General features: G+C 50.1%; 1 protein-coding gene and 1 pseudogene across 1 annotated transcript; both read right to left on the minus strand.

The window, feature by feature from the left end:
* Window positions 1-7098: 7098 nt before the first annotated feature.
* On the minus strand, window positions 7099-10695 carry LOC147970581 (uncharacterized; annotated as a pseudogene).
* Window positions 10696-10885: 190 nt separating this feature from the next.
* Window positions 10886-11497, minus strand: LOC147970582 (uncharacterized). Its single transcript, XM_087522675.1, has one exon. The coding sequence runs from the start codon at window positions 11495-11497 to the stop codon at window positions 10886-10888; it is 612 nt and encodes a 203-aa protein (XP_087378801.1).
* Window positions 11498-18229: the final 6732 nt, after the last annotated feature.

Here is an 18229-nt window from a genome sequence, read left to right on the forward strand (position 1 = left end):
CCTCGACACCTCCTATTATTCTCCACAGACTACAGCCCCACACCGCAACAGAACCAGTTATAACCCTTCTCCTCCTCTCAATCTGCGACTCCACTGCCGCATTTTCCCATCTCCGAGTCGTTCCCGTCCGAGGCCTCGCCGTCGTCCACCGCCTCGCTGCGTTCGGTGCGGCCTGGTCAACAAACGAGAGTCATCGGAAGAGGACTTTACGTGGAGAGCCTGACGGCTAGGACCCACGAGGTCCATGGTCGCACGCAAGGAAAGTTCCTCCTTATTAAGCTGAAAAAATGTTTCCTCCACCTGACAGCTGGGACCCACCAGCTGTATCTTCGCACGGAAGGAAGTGCCTCCTTGTTTTGCGAAAAAAATTATTCATCCCGTTGACAGCTGGGACCCGTCAGATTTGGTGACTGACTTGTGGGCCTGCTAAGTGGACGTGTACAATCAGTAGTATATTTCGTCTATTTGCTGCTGCTGTTGTTTTCAATGTACAATCAGTAGTATATTTCGTCTGCTGGTTGAGTAAATGTGTTGTTAGAACAACAAACACAATGTTTTGGAAGTCGTTGCACGGTTCAATCCTTTAGTGCCCCGTACCGTACGTAGCCCATACTATTTATCGTACGGAACACTTTTTTTTTGAAACTCAGAACACATTTTCCACTTGTTGATAACATGCAGCCCACTGATGAAGGCCCAATAGAGAAGCCCATAATTAACTGGAAGGGAGGCCCTCACATGAATTTGGACCAGGTACATGCTCATGGTCCCCTAAACATAAATAAGTAAATAAATAAATAAATAAAGCTAAATGCTCATACACCAGTTCTTTGGGAAAATAGCTAGCCCAGTATTTCTTTTTGAAGAATACCCAAGCTAGGCCTATTTGTTTTCTCCGAATTACTGGGCTACAAATCTTTCAAGACGAGGTGGGATGCATTCCGGCCTGGCTTAAGAGTATGGTCAATGTCTGTTAAAAGTAATATCAAAAGGGGATGAAAATTCCAAAAAAAATTATAGCAAATGGGATATAAGTTTCTTTTTTTGTTTTTGTTCTTCACTGATATCTTATACGTATTTCATTGGATTTAACAAGACATAGTACTAATTTATTTTTAAATTTGTTTTACTATGGCTATTAATTTTTGGATTAAGAATATTTCGTTCCCCAACAAAAATTTGCGAATTTTCAAAATTTCCCACATATTTAGTTAATTTTTTGACCCTGGTACTGACCAGAAAATGGCCAGCAATTCTAAAAATGGAAAACGGGCTGCAATAAATTCCATATGAATTAGAAAATGAGTAAAAAAATAAAAAAATAGCAAATGGCCTGTACACGCCACGGATTTCGAGGCTGACTTGTTTACGAAAGGCTTTGTCAGTGAACACACGATTCTAGCAGCAGTTAGTGTTGGATGTCCATCCAACGGCCGACGTGCTTCTTTAATCTCTAATCTTCCTACTCCAGCCGCCTAAACTAGCGCCGGCGGGACTGCCTGCTCCCTCCTCTTGTGGCCCGCTGTGATGCCGCGCAGGCTTCCCCGGCCCACCCTACTCCCTCCGCTGGCCTGGCCGCACGCAATCAACTGCCTCCTTATTACGCGAAAAAATGATTCCTCCCACTGCCATCTGGGGCGCACCGGTTGGGAGGCTAACCTGTGGGCCTACTAAGTTGACGCGTACGCATGGATTGTCAACTTAGTCAACAAACGATTCTAGCAGCAGTAACCGTTGGATTTGAATCGAACGGTCCTGCTACTTCTTCAATCGCTGCTCTTCTTGCACCAGCCGCCCAAACCAGCGCCGGGGAGACCGCCTGCTCCTGCCTCCAGTGGCCGGCTGTGCTGCCGATGAGGCCTCATCGCCCCCTACTACTCCCACCGCTAGCCAGGCCCTATTGCGACGGCAGCCTCACACCGCAACCGAACCAGTGAACCCTCGTACTGCTCTCCGCGTGGGCATCCACTGACGCGTCTTCCCCGGCTCCGCGTCGTCCCCTTCCTAGGCCTCACCGTTGTCCACCGCCTTGGTGCTCTCGGCACGGCGTGGTCAACGTGGTCAATAACATTCCATCGGAAGAGTATTGTACGTGGAGAGGCTGACAGCTGGATCCACGGCCACAACCCAGTTTTTTTGTGATTTGCCAAGTAAGTCACTTTGTCAGGCCTGTTGGGCTGCAAATTTTTCAAGACGAGCAGGAGAGCTTTCATTTGACTGGCCGAGAAAATGGCCCATCAGTAATGAGAAATGGGTTGTACATTTTTAAAACACATCAAACCGGCAATTAGTTTCAAATATCTTTTTTTCATTTCAAGATTTGAAACTACATTAATTTTTATGCGTGGAGAATTTGTTGGATTTTATATTGATATACATTTATTTTTAAAACCAGTTTGAATGTGAGTCGAAATTTCAAGATTAAAAACAGTTCGGACCGCACCGAAATATGCAAAATTTCGTATAATTTTTTAACCGTGGCCACAATATGGGCTGTAATGCTAACAAAAAGAATATGGGCTCCAAAAAAACCTTAATAATTAGCAAATGGGCTGTAAATTATTAGAAATAATGGCAGATGGGTTGTATGCTGTTTCCCACAGATTTGAGGCTTTCCTAAAAAAAAGGTTGACGCACAAGCAGTGACTGTTGGATGGCCATCCAACGGCCGTCGTGCTTCTTCAATCTCTGCTCTTCCTGCTCCAGCCGCTCAAACAGGCGCCGGCGGGACTGCCTGCTCCCTCCTCCCCGCGGCCGGCTCTGCTGCCGCGCAGGCCTCACCGCCCCAATGTACTCCCATCGCTGGCCTAGCCATCCCTCTACTCACCCACACCTGCTGTTATTCTCCGGCGACGGCAGACGAACTAGTAAACCCTCGTACAGTCGTACTCCCCTCCGTGTGGGAAACAACTGCCGAGTCTTCCCTGCCTACATGTCGTTCCCTTCCTAGGCCTCACCATCGTCCACCGCCCTGGTGCTCTCGGCGCAGCCTGGTCAACATGGTCAACGACCGACATGCATCTGAAGTGGACTTAAGGTGGAGAGGCCGACAGCTGGGTCCACGGCCGCACACAAGGAAATGCCTCCTTATTACGCGCAAAATAATGATTTCTCGACCTGACATCTGGGACCCACCGAAAGGGCCTCTGTATTTCGCGAAAAAATGTTACCGCCGCGGACAGCTCGGACCCACCAGCTATATCTTCGCACGCAAGGAAGTGCCTCCTTATTACGCACAAAAAAATGAATACTCCCCCTGTTAGCTGGGACCCAGTATAGTGGCAAGCTGACTTGTGGGCCTACTAAGTTGATGGGGACGGAGGGCTTTGTCAACTTAGTCAATATGCACGATGCTAGCTCCAGTGACCGTACGATGTCCATCCAACGGCCGTCGTGCTTCTTCAACCTCTGGTCTTCTTGCTCCAGCCGCCCAAACCAGCGCCGATCGTGCCTCGTGCTCCTGCCTCCCGTGGCCGGCTGCGATGCGGCGGAGGCCTCACCGCCCCCTACTACTCCCACCGCTGGCCAGGCCATCCCTCTACTCACCCACACCCCCTGTTACTCTGCGGCGACGGCAGCCTCACACCGCAGCGAACTAGTGCCCTCGTACTCCTCTACGCGTGGGCATCCATTGTCGCGTCTTCCCCGGCTCCGTGTCGTCCCCTTCCTAGGCCTCTCCGTCGTCCACCGCCCTGGTGCTCTCGGCGCGGCGTGGTCAACATGGTCAAGGAACGGCTACCATCGTACCTGGACTGTATGTGGAGAGGCTGACAGTTGGGTCCACGGCCGCAGCAAGGAAATGCCTCCTTATTACGTGCAAAATAATTATTCCTCCACCTGACAGCGGGGACCCACTGGACGGGCCACCGTATTTCGCCTCCCTGACTGCTGGGACCCACCAGCTACATCTTCGCAGGCAAGGAAGTGCCTGACAGTCGGGACCCACCTGGTCGAAGTGTACGTAGCGTTGACATTCTGGTCGCGAACGTGTACGTACATACTGGTCGATGTAGAGGCGCGCACGTGTCGTAGTAGAGGCGCACACGTGTCATAGTAGAGGCGCGCACGTAGCATGTACACGTACGTACAGCGGCCAGGGTGCAAGAAAGAGAATACGGCCACGTATGTGTACATACAGGAGGGGTCTCGAACGCCTACTCGCGCATACGTATGGCGATGGCTCGTGTACATGTCTGGGTCGGAACGGACAAACGGAGGAAACGGACCTCCTACGGTCGAAACGGGGGTCCTGTTGATCGGGAGGGGTGTGGCATACTGCAAAACAGAGGAAACGGACTTGTGTTGGAGCGCTACGGTCGAAACGGGGGTCCTGTTCATCGGGAGGGGCGTGGCGTACCGCAAAACGGGACTCCACGGGATACTGTTCATCTCCACCGTCGACCCCCTCCAGCCTCCATGAGCTACTGTTCATCCACCGTCGACCTCCTCCAGCCTCCACGGGCTCCTGTTCATCCAGCCTCCACCGCGCGCTACTCCACCGGCTACTGTTCAACCACCCCTCCACCGTGTACTATTCATCCAGCCCTCCACACCACGGGGTCCTGTTCAACCACCCCTCCACGGGCACCCCTCCACCGTCTACTGTTCATCCCGCCCTCCACACCACGGGGTCCTGTTCATCCACCCCTCCACGAGCACCCCTCCACCGTCTATTGTTCATCCAGCCCTCCACCACACCACGGGGTCCTGTTCATCCAGAGGCAACGCCACCGCTCACTGTTCATCTAAACCCCCACCCCCCCGCAATGCTCACTGTTCATCCCATCGATCGGCTTCAGTTAGCAGCAGTAGAAAAGGAATCGCTCGATCAGGTTCAGTTAACAGCCATCGATCGATCGCCCGGGTTCAGTAACGCGTAGCCTGCAGTGCAATCGCTTGGGTTCAGTTAGAGCCCAACGCCTCGCTCGGGTTCAGTTAGAGCCAACGCCTCGCACACACGCGCGTACGTGTACGAGAGAAACGCGCATCGCTCGGCCCCCGACCTCCCACTGTAACCGGGAACTCCCCGAAATCCCCCCCCCCCCTCGCTTCTACCACGGTTTTTTCCGTCATTGACGGCCCAAAGAATGTCATGCAGCTGCGTCTCCGGCCCGCCCAGGACGAAAAGCCCATTTGCTGTCATGATTTTTTGTCATAGAAGTAGGAGCCCACCACATCTATGATGATACCGGGTTTTGTCACAATTATCGTCATAGAAGTGTCATATGTATGACAGAAAAAAATTTCATTCGGCCCAAAATGTCACGGATGTGTCTTTTTTTTGTAGTGTTGAAGCACCGGAGAAAAATTTCCAAGCACTGGTTAACGCGCTCCGTTTGCCCGTCAATTTGCGGGTGGTACGGTGTGCTCATGTTGAGTTCCGTGCCAATTGTCTTGAACAGCTCGCGCCAGAAACTGCTGGTGAATACTGGATCTCTGTCGGAGATGATAGCTTCAGGTAGCCCGTGTAGTTTGTACACATTCTCCAGGTAAGAGTGAGCAACTTTGGCAGCCGTGAAAGGGTGACTGAGGGGCAAGAAGTGCGTGTAGCGTGTGAACTTATCCACCACAACAAGGATACAATTGAACTTGCCTGATGATGGTAGTCCGTTGATGAAATCCATGGTCACCACCTTACATGCATCGTCTGGAATTGGAAGTGGTTCGAGCAAGCCAAGGTAGCACACGCGCTCTGGTTTGGCCTGCTAACAGACTGAGCAGGACTGCACGTACCGTCTGGTGTGCTCTTTCATCTTTGGCCAGGCGAAGAGGTGGCGGAGGCGGCGATAGGTAACGGGCACGCCGGAGTGGCCACCCACTGTACTATCATGGAAGGCCTGAAGCATGCAATGTTGGAGGGAGGGGGAACCACCCAGCCAGAGCCTGTCTCTGAAGTATAGCAGGCCATCGCGCATGGAGAAACGCTACTTGGGGTCCGGTCGGCGTTCAAGATCACTGATAATCGTCTGAACTTGTGGGTTGTTCTCATAGCTTGCTACGATATCGTCCAGCCACACTGGTTTGCAGACTGAAATTGCTGTCACTGTTTCATCAGGTGCTCGTCACGACAGCGCGTCTGCAGCTGAGTTCGTAGCGCCTGGGCGATAGCAAATTTTGTAGCGCATACCAAGAAGCTTAGTGAACGCCTTCTGCTGCCACGGGGTGGAGAGGTGTTGGTCATCGAGATGGACTAGACTTCGATGATCTGTCCGGATTATGAACTCTTCATTCTGCAGGTAGGGGTGCCATTGCTCTATGGACATAAGGATCGCCATTCATTCCTTTTCGTATGTGGATAGCCCTCTGTTTCTGGGACCGAGGGGTTTGCTCATATATGCTATGGGATGACCTTCTTGTTGAAGAACTGCACCCACTCCATATGCTATAGGTTTTCTTGAAATTTGGCAGTTGCAATACAGGAGCTGTGATCAATTTCTGCTTCAGAGCATCGAATGCTTGCTGTGTATCACTGGTCCAAACAAACTAATGATTTTTCTTGAGCAGATTGAAAAGCGGTCGCGCTATGATTCCAAAGTGCTGAACGAACTTCCTGTAGTACCCTGCCAGTCCTAGGAACCCGCACACCTCCTTAGCGCAAGTGGGTGTTGGCCAGTTCTCAATTGTCTGAATCTTGCTGGGGTCGGTGGAAACCCCATGTTCGTTGATGACGTGTCCAAGGTAAGATATCTGTCGCTGTGGGAATGAGCACTTAGATTGCTTCACTTGCCAATGATCTGCTCGAAGCAACTGCAATACTTGCTTGATGTGCTGAATGTGCTCTTTCAGCGTCTTGCTGAAGATGAGAATGTCATCGAAGAATGAGATAGCACAGACACGGTTTACAGGGCGGAGAGTGGTGTTTATGGCGCCGTTGAATGTAGATGGCCCTCCGGTGACCCCGAATGGCACGACGCGGTACTCCCAATGCCCAGAATGGGTTTGGAATGCCGTTTTGTACTCTTCGCCTTCTTCCATTCTGATTTGATGGAACCCCGCGCGTAGGTCCAATTTGGAGAACCATTTGGCGCCCGCAAGTTCATCCAGTAGCTCGTCGATGAGAGGAATTGGGTACTTGCTGGCCACCGTCATGGAATTAAGTCATCGATAATCAATGCAGAGACGCCACGTACCATCCTTCTTCTTAACAAGTAGCGCTGGAGATGAGAACGGGCTGGAGCTTTTTTGAATGATGCCGGCATCGAGTAGCTCTTGCACCTGCTGCTCAATTTCTGTCTTGAGTTCAGGCTTATATCGGTACGGCCGCAGGTTAACTGGTTGTGCTCCTGCCATCAAGGGAATTCTATGATCACATTCGCGTCGCGGAGGCAGGCACCTCGGGTCTTCAAACACATCAGTGAACTGTTCAAGTAAACGCAGAACTTCAGTTGGTATTGGGGTATCAGTTTTGCTGCTTCCATCCAGCAAATTCAGGTGCACAACATGAGCAACCGAGCCTTTTTTACAAGCTTTGAGCAGTTCTGGGGCTGATATGACAGAGCATTGTGTTTGATCTGAAGAAATTGCAGACAGTTTCAGTTGGCCTTCAGGTGTAATGACTGTCAGGTATTGCTCGATCCAGTCAATGTTCATAGGGTTGTGCTTGCGGAGCCAGTCCATACCAAGGATAGCATCGTACGATCCCAGCTTGAGGATTTTGAAGTCTGTTTGGAACTCGTGTCCTTGTGTGACCCATTGACATGCAGGTATGTAACGAGTGCAAGGAATGGTAGCTCCATCTGCAACTCGCACGCGGCATGGCCTCGGCAAAGAAGTAGCTCCAGTAAGCTTGGCCGTGAGGGTGCTGTCAACAAAAGATGTTGAATTGCCCGAGTCCACCAACAGCAGTATTTCTTGCCCTTGCACCCATGCTTGCAGTTGCAGGACCCCGGGGTCTGATGATCCGTCTTCAGCCTGACGTGAGATAGTGCACAGGTTCTCTTCTTCAGAAACGGGCGAATCGGGTGGTAAGTCACCAGTTGGATCATCCAGGCTGAACATGGCAAGCAGTTCGTCGACAATGTGCATTTGTACCGTTGGTGGGCACACATGGTCTTTGCCCCAGCGTTTGCTGCATTTGAAACAAAGCCCCTTAGCTCGTTGGAACTGACGCAGTGCCGCGATCTTGCTTGTTTCAGATGTGGCCCGAGCTGCATCGGTCCCACGCCTATCTTCAGAGCCAGCGCAGGTGTCGCTGGTCGACTGAAGAAGGAAGGTGGAGTCGATCTGACCACGTGGCTTGTCCCTTGGCTGGTGTTAGAGAAGCGCCTGTAGGGCAAGTCACCGTCGGCCACTTCCTCCTGAAGTAGGGCCAGCGAACAAGCCGTGTCTAGGTCCGGTGGTCGCTGCACGAGCACCACCGCGCGGATGTCCGGTCGCAATCCCTCGACAAAGCGTGTCAGGAAAAAATATGGGTGAGTACTTTCAGAGTATGAAATGAGGTGATTCATCAGTGATTCAAATCGCTCGATGAAATACGTGACAGTAGTATGTTGTTTGATAGCATAAAACTGACGGATGAGCATCTGGTGTTTGTCGCACCCGAATCGGGTGCAGAGTAAGGATGTGAACGACTCCCAATCTAGCCCAATCAGTTTCTTCTGAACTGACTGGAGCCAGATGCCCGCAGGGCCCGAGAAGTTCAAAATTGCCATAGGAACGCGGTATGCATCATGAACGGCGAACATCTGGAAATATTGCTCACAGAGCGTTTTCCAGAGCTGCGGGTTCTCGCCGGTGAACACAGGGAAACTCATAGGAGGTGGATTCTGCCCCAAATTGGCGAGGAATGATGGAGATATGGGTTCTGGAGGGGAGAGTGTCAGGTGCTGAGACGTACCCGTGACCGGGAGTGCCGCCGGTGACTCGATGGTCACCGACGGAAGCCCCCCGGTGAGATCGACGTCGCCGTGGCCACTGGGCCCGTGGAGTATTCCTCGTGCTTGAAGCAGCGGCGGCGGAGGAACTTGGGTCGTCGCTCCACGCGACGAAGGCGGTGCGGCTGGTTGGGGAGGGGTCGCTTGCATCAGGGCGACCGTGTTCTCCAGCTTGGTGAAGCGGGCTTCTAGATCGGGTTTCCACCAGAGAAGATCTTCGATCTACGACGTCTGCGCTTGCAGCTGCTTGAGGACGCTTGCGGAGTCGCTCTTCGCGTCCTGATGGAGCTTGTCGAGGTACTCCTTGAGTGCCGGATCCATGGCGGCGAGGAGGACTTGCCGAGCGTGGACGTGTTGGCGAGTTTCCAGGATGTCGCGGCGGAGATTGGTTGTGGCGGTGGTCTCTGATGCCAGGATGTTAGGTTATCGGATCGATCTATTACACCCTCAAGAATGCAACTCAGTTCATACATCGATGGTGTTCTTGCGGAAGAAGGAAGGAAAGGGAAAGTAGGTGAGGAAGAGAGCCGCCGTCCTTTGCCTGATCCCTATGGATGCCAATCCAATCGATGCTTCTCGACTAAGTAGCTGGTAGCAGCGACGCGGTCAGTGGGTCCAGCCAGGCCCGATGAACCTTCTGTTGGGCTGAATGATTCTCTTGGGCCTGTTGGAGATCCTTCTCGCCACGTAGCCGTCTTGGGCCGGGCTCGCTGCCATGGTGGCACTCTGGTCTCCTGTCGTCATGGCAGCGGTTCCCTTGCTCTTCTTGTTAGTCGCGGCGCTGACATCCGGCCATGAGCCGCCTCCACCTCGCTGCCTCACCTTATATGGTGAGTCATACTTTGCCGCGCTGAGCACATTGACACACCGCCCTCGCCGGAGTAGGTCTTTGAGCCGCCATCCAGGGCCTTGAGCCAGTTTTTTGTAGAAACTTCAAACCCCGCCTCCGAGCAGCCTACGAATTCAGCGACCTCGTCTCTGCTTCTAAGTCGCCCAAGGCCCAACTGCAGTTCAAAGATCGAGTCGCCCCGCGGCCGTGATCTTGACCCGTACTTTTTCTCGCCGGGTGTGCGCTCCCTGCCATGACCTTGAATTGCCTCCTCCTCACTGTTGCGGGTTGGTCTGAGCTAAACCGCCACCATGGATTTGCCTCGCGGTAGCCGTCGAGCCGCACTATGAGCAACGTGCCGTCTCTGCGGCATCAAGTCGCCTTTGCTCGCGAGCCGCCGCCCGCACGCCTCCAACCTGCCTCGCTCTGCCTCACCAGGGGACACCACACCCGCAGCCGTGCCGAGCTGCCGGCGCCGTGACTACACCGCTCCAAGTCGCCGCCGGCCTACGGGTCGCCTCTCACGGGTGTCTGCCTCAGGTGTGGCTAATAAGTGAGGTGAGCTGGAGAGGTAGAGGCCGTTGCAAGACCCCAACCGGATGACTCCAACCCGCCGCTACGCGCCGGCCTAGACTCTAGTCCAGCCGGATGACTCTAGTGTGAGCCGCCAGTGGCCACGTCAAGTCGCTGGTGCCCAGTTCTACAACCACAGACAAATCCTCACAGAGCTTGTTTTCGTGGCCTATGTGCCCTCGCCCATGTTTGCTAGCTAGTGCTAGTTGTGTTTGCGTGTATATGGTACAGACAGAGCAGAGCGGAGGCCGGGAGTAGCACATACGCCTGCAAGTTTTCTGATACTTTGTTAGAGCAACTCTAGCAGACCCCGCAAAAATACAACCCGCAAAACGCGTTTGTGGGTTCATGAAAATCGTTTTTCGGGTCAAAATCATATGTGGCCGAGCAGAACCCATATCTAAACCTGCATAATTTGAAAAAAATGTTTCGCGGGAGAAATTGCATGAACAGAGTTCATCACATACTACATTGTTCATGGCATACTACATAATTCATCACAACTAGAAGCATAGTTATACTACATACTACGTTAAACTAGTACTAGGGGGTCGGATCGGACGGCGGCGAGGTCGCGGCAACTGGACGACGCCGGAGAGAAGCCGGACGTTCAATCCTCCTCGCCGGAGCTGCAGAGATCAACGTACTTCTCCGACTGCTCCTTGCGGATGCGGCGCCACTCCTCCGCCTTCTCGTTGGCGGCGACGTTGTCGGCGACCGCCTGCCACCACTCGAGGGCTTCGAGCTCCTCGGTGTGGCGCCAACGCTCCTCCTCCTCCTGCACGCTCCGCTCGGCGATGGCAGCGGCGACGGTGTCGAAATCCGCGACGTAGTCCTCAGGCCCGATGACTCCGTGGCGGCCGAGCGGAGTGGGCTCCTCGGGCTCCTCCTTCATCGGGAGGAAGCCGAACGGCGCCGGCGGCTCCGGTTCCTCCTCCTCGTCCGACCACTCCCTCTTCACGGGGAGGAAGCCCGCGACGGAGGAGGAGGAGGATCCGGCGTAGGAAGACCGTGCAGAGGAGAAGGATGCGCGCCGACGGACGTTCTCCTCCGTCTCGCGGCGGTCGAAACTCGCCGGCGGTGACAGCTCGTGGTTGGTCCACTTCCGCGTGCCGCGCTTCCTCATGCCGTCGGACCGGACGCGCCGCTCGCGCTCTGGGTCCCTCTCCCGGCCGGATCTGCTGCCAGAGCCGCGTCCGGAGCTCCACATTCGCCCCCACATGGCGGCTGGAGGCGGGGCGGAGGGTCGCCGGTGGCGAGAAATTGGGAGAGGGGAAAGGGGAATCGGGTGGCTCGCGGCGGCGGGTGGATAGGGTTTGGACCCGCAAAAGGGTCGCGGAACCACACTTATAGCGCTCGGGGGGGAGCGGTTTGCGGGCTGCGGCAAAAGTTTTTGCTGGCCGGACGAGTATGCGGGGTCTGTTCTGACCGCAAAATTAGCCTGAGTCCGCATACTCGCCGGAATTTTTACGTGTCAGGCATTTTTCAAGATCTGTTAGAGTTGCTCTTAGAACATGGAAAGTGCTAGATGAAGCACGTATGTCGGCCGTTTCGGAGCTTTGTCCCAGTAGCCTCAAAGTGTTGGTTGCTCCCGTATGCTTCTCTCACAAAGGAAAAGGATAAGATGAGGCCAAAGGAAACAAAGTGGGCCAGTACTGCTGATTGATCAAACAACACAACCTGTCGCATCAGTCAAAGGGCAAGCACGTGGGCATCAATTAGTGCTATTTAGTACTCCTAATTGCTGCACGCATGTCAGACGAGTTGTGTCCGCATTCGCCTGACAAAACATTAGGTGATATCCGTTCAGTCTGTTTTAATAGCACGTATTAATTTTTGTGTGAACAATTACTCTGGTCTGTGGTATTATTTCGCAGGATAATTGTTCATTACAGATGAGGTGTTATGCTGCAAGTATGGAGCATGCACTGGCAACATTCCGCAGCGACGTTTTCGTCCGAGCCACACTACCCGATGAACAGACGTGCACAAGTCGCCGCCCCTATGGCCGGGTCTACATCAACTCGCCCGTCCGTGCGGTTTACTGTGCCTACGATTACTTTCCCGTCCGCATCGGATTATAATGCCACAGCCAACTGGCCCAGCTTACCGCGCTTGCGATTGACTTGCTCATCTGCACGGGTTACCGTGCCTGTGATTGAAGGCCGACTCATCTGTTTGCTGCCGCGCCCGACTCGCCCGTGATTATTTTCAACTTTGCCGTGGTGATCACCAACTCCGCGGCGAATATTTCCTGGCCTAACATATCAGGTGAAATTCATTCAGTATATTTTTTATATTACATATTGCTTTCTTTTAAAAAAGAGCAATTACTCTGGCTTGCAAGTTCTCTAATGCAGGACAAGTTGTCTACTGCAAAAGGGATTATTATAACACTAAGCTATTGAATGACTTATACCGGTTTATATCACGGTCAAAAATGGAGAATCTCAAGACAAGTCCTTGAGTAGTCTTAAGACTCGGGGGCTATGATGACACGACTTAGCAAATATCGTGAGATTCAAGACCCCGGGTCATTGGAGGGAAGATAATCCGGTCCCGGAGGCTACCGCCATATTGGTAAAAATTTAAAGGCCGTCAGAAAATTTCTGGCTCACAATGATGATTCGATTTACAATCCGGCCCAAGGTAAACATGTCTCCCACAAAGCTTTGAAGCTCTAAATATCCGGTTTAAAAAGAATTCATCTCTCGCAAGTTCGAGTTTTCAGGAAAAATTACAGGGAGCAAAGAGAGTTTGTTGCACAACACAACTCAAACATAGGCACCCGGCGAGCATAGCTCAGAAATATATCACTTGGGGGCTTCCGGCTTACTGAGCTAAGCTATGATTACCCTTTGATCCGGCTCATAGCCACATTTACAGGTCATTTGGGGGCTTCCTGTTCAAACATAGGTCGTATTCGCACCGAAGAGAACATAGCTGTCGGTACCCTCTTGATCGGAGCAATGCCAAACTCACTAGGGGCTTCTTGATCGTATTCGAATCATAGCTTAACCCCTTTTGGGTCCGACTTGGATCGTATTCGAATCAGGGTCGTTAAAAACCTCTCAAGGTCATTTGGGGGCTTCCTGTTCAAACATAGGTCGTATTTGAACCAAAGAGAACATAGCTGTCGGTACCCTCTTGATCGGCGCAACGCCAAAGCAACTGGGGGCTACATGATCGTATTCGAATCCTAGCTTAACCCCTTTGGTCTGGTTTACTGATCGTATTCGAATCAGAAGCCTCAAATTCTTCTTTCTATTTTGCTTAAGTTTTTTGAAAACAGTCTTTTGGGTTTGTCTTGAGACTTTTTGTTCATATCTGAAGCATATATATGGTTTCGATTAACCCGGTTTGACTTTGGATGATAAGTCGCCATATATGACAATCATAAACATTTGGAAGTTTTGGCTTCTAAAAATTGGGTTATCGCCCTTACTACACATGTATCTTAAATCGGCAGTACGATTCAATATCACAGGATCCAGTTTTCCAAACTAGATTATATTATTCAAATATTTAATAGCCAACATGGCTGGATTTTTATTATGGTTATCAATAGCCAATATTATGATGGAGGTCTTCAAAGTCGCTTCAGCACAATGGATATTAATTTATTAATGGACATGATTTATTTTTACAATGGAGGGAATAGTCCCGAGTCGCTGCAGGCTTACGACCCGGCACTTGGGGGCTACATTATTCAAATTGAGATTACATCAAATATGCAAGTCCCATGTCACTGCCAACATGCACCATGGCACTTGGGGGCTACCAATTGCTCCTGTCAAAAATTCAAGGTACACAAGCCTTAGTTCATTATATTGAAAGATCCACTACTCAATTGGTAGAGTACAAAGCTCTTAACCATATGGACGTGGGTTCAAGCCCCATGGTGGAGATTACATCATATGATGTTATTATCAACGAACTATATATAAAGTCCCAGCTCAATATTATCTTATTGAACCGGCCCTTGGGGGCTACACGTTGTTGTTCAAGTCTACATGATCATATTTATAAAGTCCCTGCTCATTACTGCATAATGACCCAGCCCTTGGGGGCTACACTGGTTGAAGTTTTTGTGAGCATAAGACAATTACAAGTCCCAGGTTGATGCAAGCATGACAACCCGGAACTTGGGGGCTACATATGTGGAATGTTCAGTTTTGACTAGTGACTGAAGATGAGTAACATGGATTTCTTCAAAGTAGTAATATTTATATTGAAGCAAGTCTTAAGCCATCACTTTGTCCTGCTCAAGACTTGGGGGTTACAGGTAACATAGATATAAGGGAGAAATATTTTCAAATTCTCTGTTTTGAGCAAACCAGATTGACCCGGCGTCACCAATCATTATGACCCAGTGTCTGCAACAATCATAGCCCGGCGTCATCAATAATCATGAACCAGCGTTGGAAACAATCATGAACCGGCGTTGGCAACAATCATGACCCGGAATTATCAGTTTTTATAACCCAGCAATGGTGGTAATCATAAACCGGCAAGTTCTACATCTTCAAGCCGGCTGAAAATCAGATGAGTATTTCAAGACCAATATTTTTGTTAAGTATTGGGAGCTGAATCAAATATTCTTCACAATATATTTCTGTGAGAAGCCAATGTCAGCAAATTGATTATGAAGCTGGTCTATTGACCCAGACTTTCCAGAAGGAGGAAATAACAAGGACTTAAGGGTGATCAGGTACCGGCTTACAAGAACTGTTAACCCGGAGCACAACCTGTCAAATTTGTTCTTGTGTTTGTTTTGCAGGATAAGTTTACCATGGATAAATCCAAGCTAAACTGGGGGCTAATCTCGGGGATACACCCCGCAGTATGACCCACCCGGATGTATGACTCGACCGGACTTGGCGACTCACTGGTGACCCACCCTAATTTGGCGACTCACTGGTGAACCGTCCGGATCTCTCCGCTCACTGATGACCCGGCCGAACCAGGTGACTCATTGATGACCCGACCGGCGGGTCAGAGGAGCGAGAAGACCCGGTGGCCCAACAGGCGGTTCATGGAGGGCCGGCTCGTATTATGGTGGGTCGGTTTAAGAGGAAAGCATAAGGAATATTCCCTTACAAAGGAAGCAAGACTAGGACTCCACTTGTAATAGAGTAATCCTAATCCTACTAGGACTAGTCATGTAAGCCGACCCTCCAACTTATATAAGGAGGGGAAGGACACCCCAAGAGGGACAAGTTGACAAGTTGGACAAGTTAGGTTTAGACAGACAACTCAATAGCTCACGAGATAGAGCACCCTTGTAATCATGATCATCATCATCAATATCAATGAAGCAAGATGTAGGCTTTTACCTTCACCGTGAGGGGCCGAACCTGGGTAAAACTTCGCGTCTCTCGTCCCACGCAACCCCTCTCAAGCTACTACATAGATGTGTTGGCCTCGCGACTAAGTCCTGACACTAAGGATACCTGCCGTGACAAATCCATGATAGGTCGGCTCATTGAGTACCCGCGGTTGATTCACGGATTGGGGGCTGAAATGACATACTTTCCCGACGGCCCCCTGTGTGGATCTTTGTGGCGGAGCGACATGGTAGGTTGAGGCCACCTAGGTGAGAGGTGGGCCTGGTCCTGGTCGACGTCCGTGATGACATCAATTAACACGATTAACGAGATCTTGGTATTTGATCTGATTCTTGCCACTTGGCTATACGCACTGAACAACTACGCGGGAATAGTTATGGGCACTCGATGTCGTGGTATCAGCCGAAGCCTTCGTGATGTCAGCGACTGAGCGACGCGCGTCGGATTGGACCGGAACGCCTACTCTTGTATTAGGGAGGCTAGGTCTGCTTCCGGCCGCCCTTATGATACGTCTCCAACGTATCTATAATTTTTGATTGTTCCATGCTATTATATTATCTGTTTTGGATGTTCAATGGGCATTATTATACACTTCTATATTATTTTTGGGACTAAGCTACTAAGCAAAGGCCCAATGCAAATTGTTGTTTTTTGCCTATTTCAGTGTTTCGCAAAAAAGGAATATCGAACGGAATCCAAACAGAATGAAAGCTTCGGGAGAGTGATTTTTGGAACAAATGAAATCCAGGAGACTTAGAGTGGACGTCAAGGAAGCATCGAGGAGGCCACGAGGCAGGGAGGTGCGCCCAGGGGGCAGGCATGCCCCCCACCCTCGTGGGCCCCTCGTGGCTCCCCTGATCGACTTCTTTCGCCTATATATACTCATATACCCCGAAAACATCCGAGAGCACCATGGAATCCTATTCCACTGTTGCAACCTTCTGTACCCAAGAGATCCCATCTTGGGGCCTTTTTCGGAGCTCCGCCGGAGGGGGAATCAATCACGGATGGCTTCTACATCAACACCATAGCCTCTCCGATGATGTGTGAGTAGTTTACCACAGACCTTCGGGTCCATAGTTATTAGCTAGATGGCTTCTTCTCTCTCTTTGGATCTCAATACAAAGTTCTCCTCGATCTTCTTGGAGATCTATTTGATGTAATTCTTTTTGCGGTGTGTTTGTCAGGATCCGATGAATTGTGGGTTTATGATCAAGATTATCTATGAACAATATTTGGTTCTTCTCTGAATTCTTTTATGTATGATTTGTTATCTTTTCAAGTCTCTTCGAATTATCAGTTTGGTTTTGCCTACTAGATTGATCTTTCTTGCAATGGGAGAAGTGTTTAGCTTTGGGTTCAATCTTGTGGTGTCCTTTCCCAGTGACAACAGGGGCAGCAAGTCACGTATTGTATTGTTGCCATCGAGGATAAAAAGATGGGGTTTATATCATATTGCTTGAGTCTATCCCTCTACATCATGTCATCTTGCCTAATGCGTTACTCTGTTCTTATGAATTAATACTCTAGATGCATGCTGGATAGCGGTCGATGTGTGGAGTAATAGTAGTAGATGCAGAATCGTTTCGGTCTACTTGTCGCGGACGTGATGCCTATATACATGATCATGCCTAGATATCCTCATAATTATGCACTTTTCTATCAATTGCTCAACAGTAATTTGTTCACCCACCGTAATACTTATGCTATTTTGAGAGAAACCAGTAGTGAAACCTATGGCCCCGGGTCTATTTTCCATCATATAAGTTTCCAATCTATTTTACTTTGCAATCTTTACTTTCAATCTATATCATAAAAATACCAAGTATATATATATATATATCTTATTATCTCTATCAGATCTCACTTTTGCAAGTCGTCGTGAAGGGATTGACAACCCCTTTATCGCGTTGGTTGCGAGGTTCTTATTTGTTTGTGTAGGTGCAAGGCGACTTGCGTGTAGTCTCCTACTGGATTGATACCTTGGTTCTCAAAAACTGAGGGAAATACTTACGCTACTTTGTTGCATCACCCTTTCCTCTTCAAGGGCAAACTAACGCAGTGATCAAGAGGTAGCAAGAAGGATTTCTGGCGCCATTGCCGGGGAGATCTACGCCAAGTCAAGTCAAGATATACCAAGTACCCATCACAAACTCTTATCCCTCGCATTACATTGTTTGCCGTTTGCCTCTCCCCCACTTCACCCTTGCCATTTTATTTGCCCTCTTTTCTATTCACCCTCTTTTTTCGTTCGCCTATTTTTCACTCTCTTATTCTGTGCTTGTGTGTTAGATTGTTTGTCACAATGGCTCAAGACAATACTAAATTGTGTGATTTTTCCAATACCAACAATAATGATTTTATTAGCACTCCGATTGCTCCCCTTACCGATGCTGAATGAAATTAATACCGCCTTGCTGAATCTTGTCATGAAATATCAATTTGTTGGCCTTCCTAATGAAGATGTCGCTACTCATCTAAACAACTTTATTGATTTGTGTGACATGCAAAAGAAAAAGGACGTGGATAATGATATTGTTAAATTGAAGCTATTTCTATTTTTGTTTAGAGATCGTGCTAAAACTTGGTTTTCTTCTTTGCCTAAA

This window comes from Triticum urartu, chromosome 5A, assembly GCF_056163025.1.
Source record: "Triticum urartu cultivar PI428250 chromosome 5A, HENAU_Tu73, whole genome shotgun sequence".
Taxonomy (NCBI): domain Eukaryota; kingdom Viridiplantae; phylum Streptophyta; class Magnoliopsida; order Poales; family Poaceae; genus Triticum; species Triticum urartu.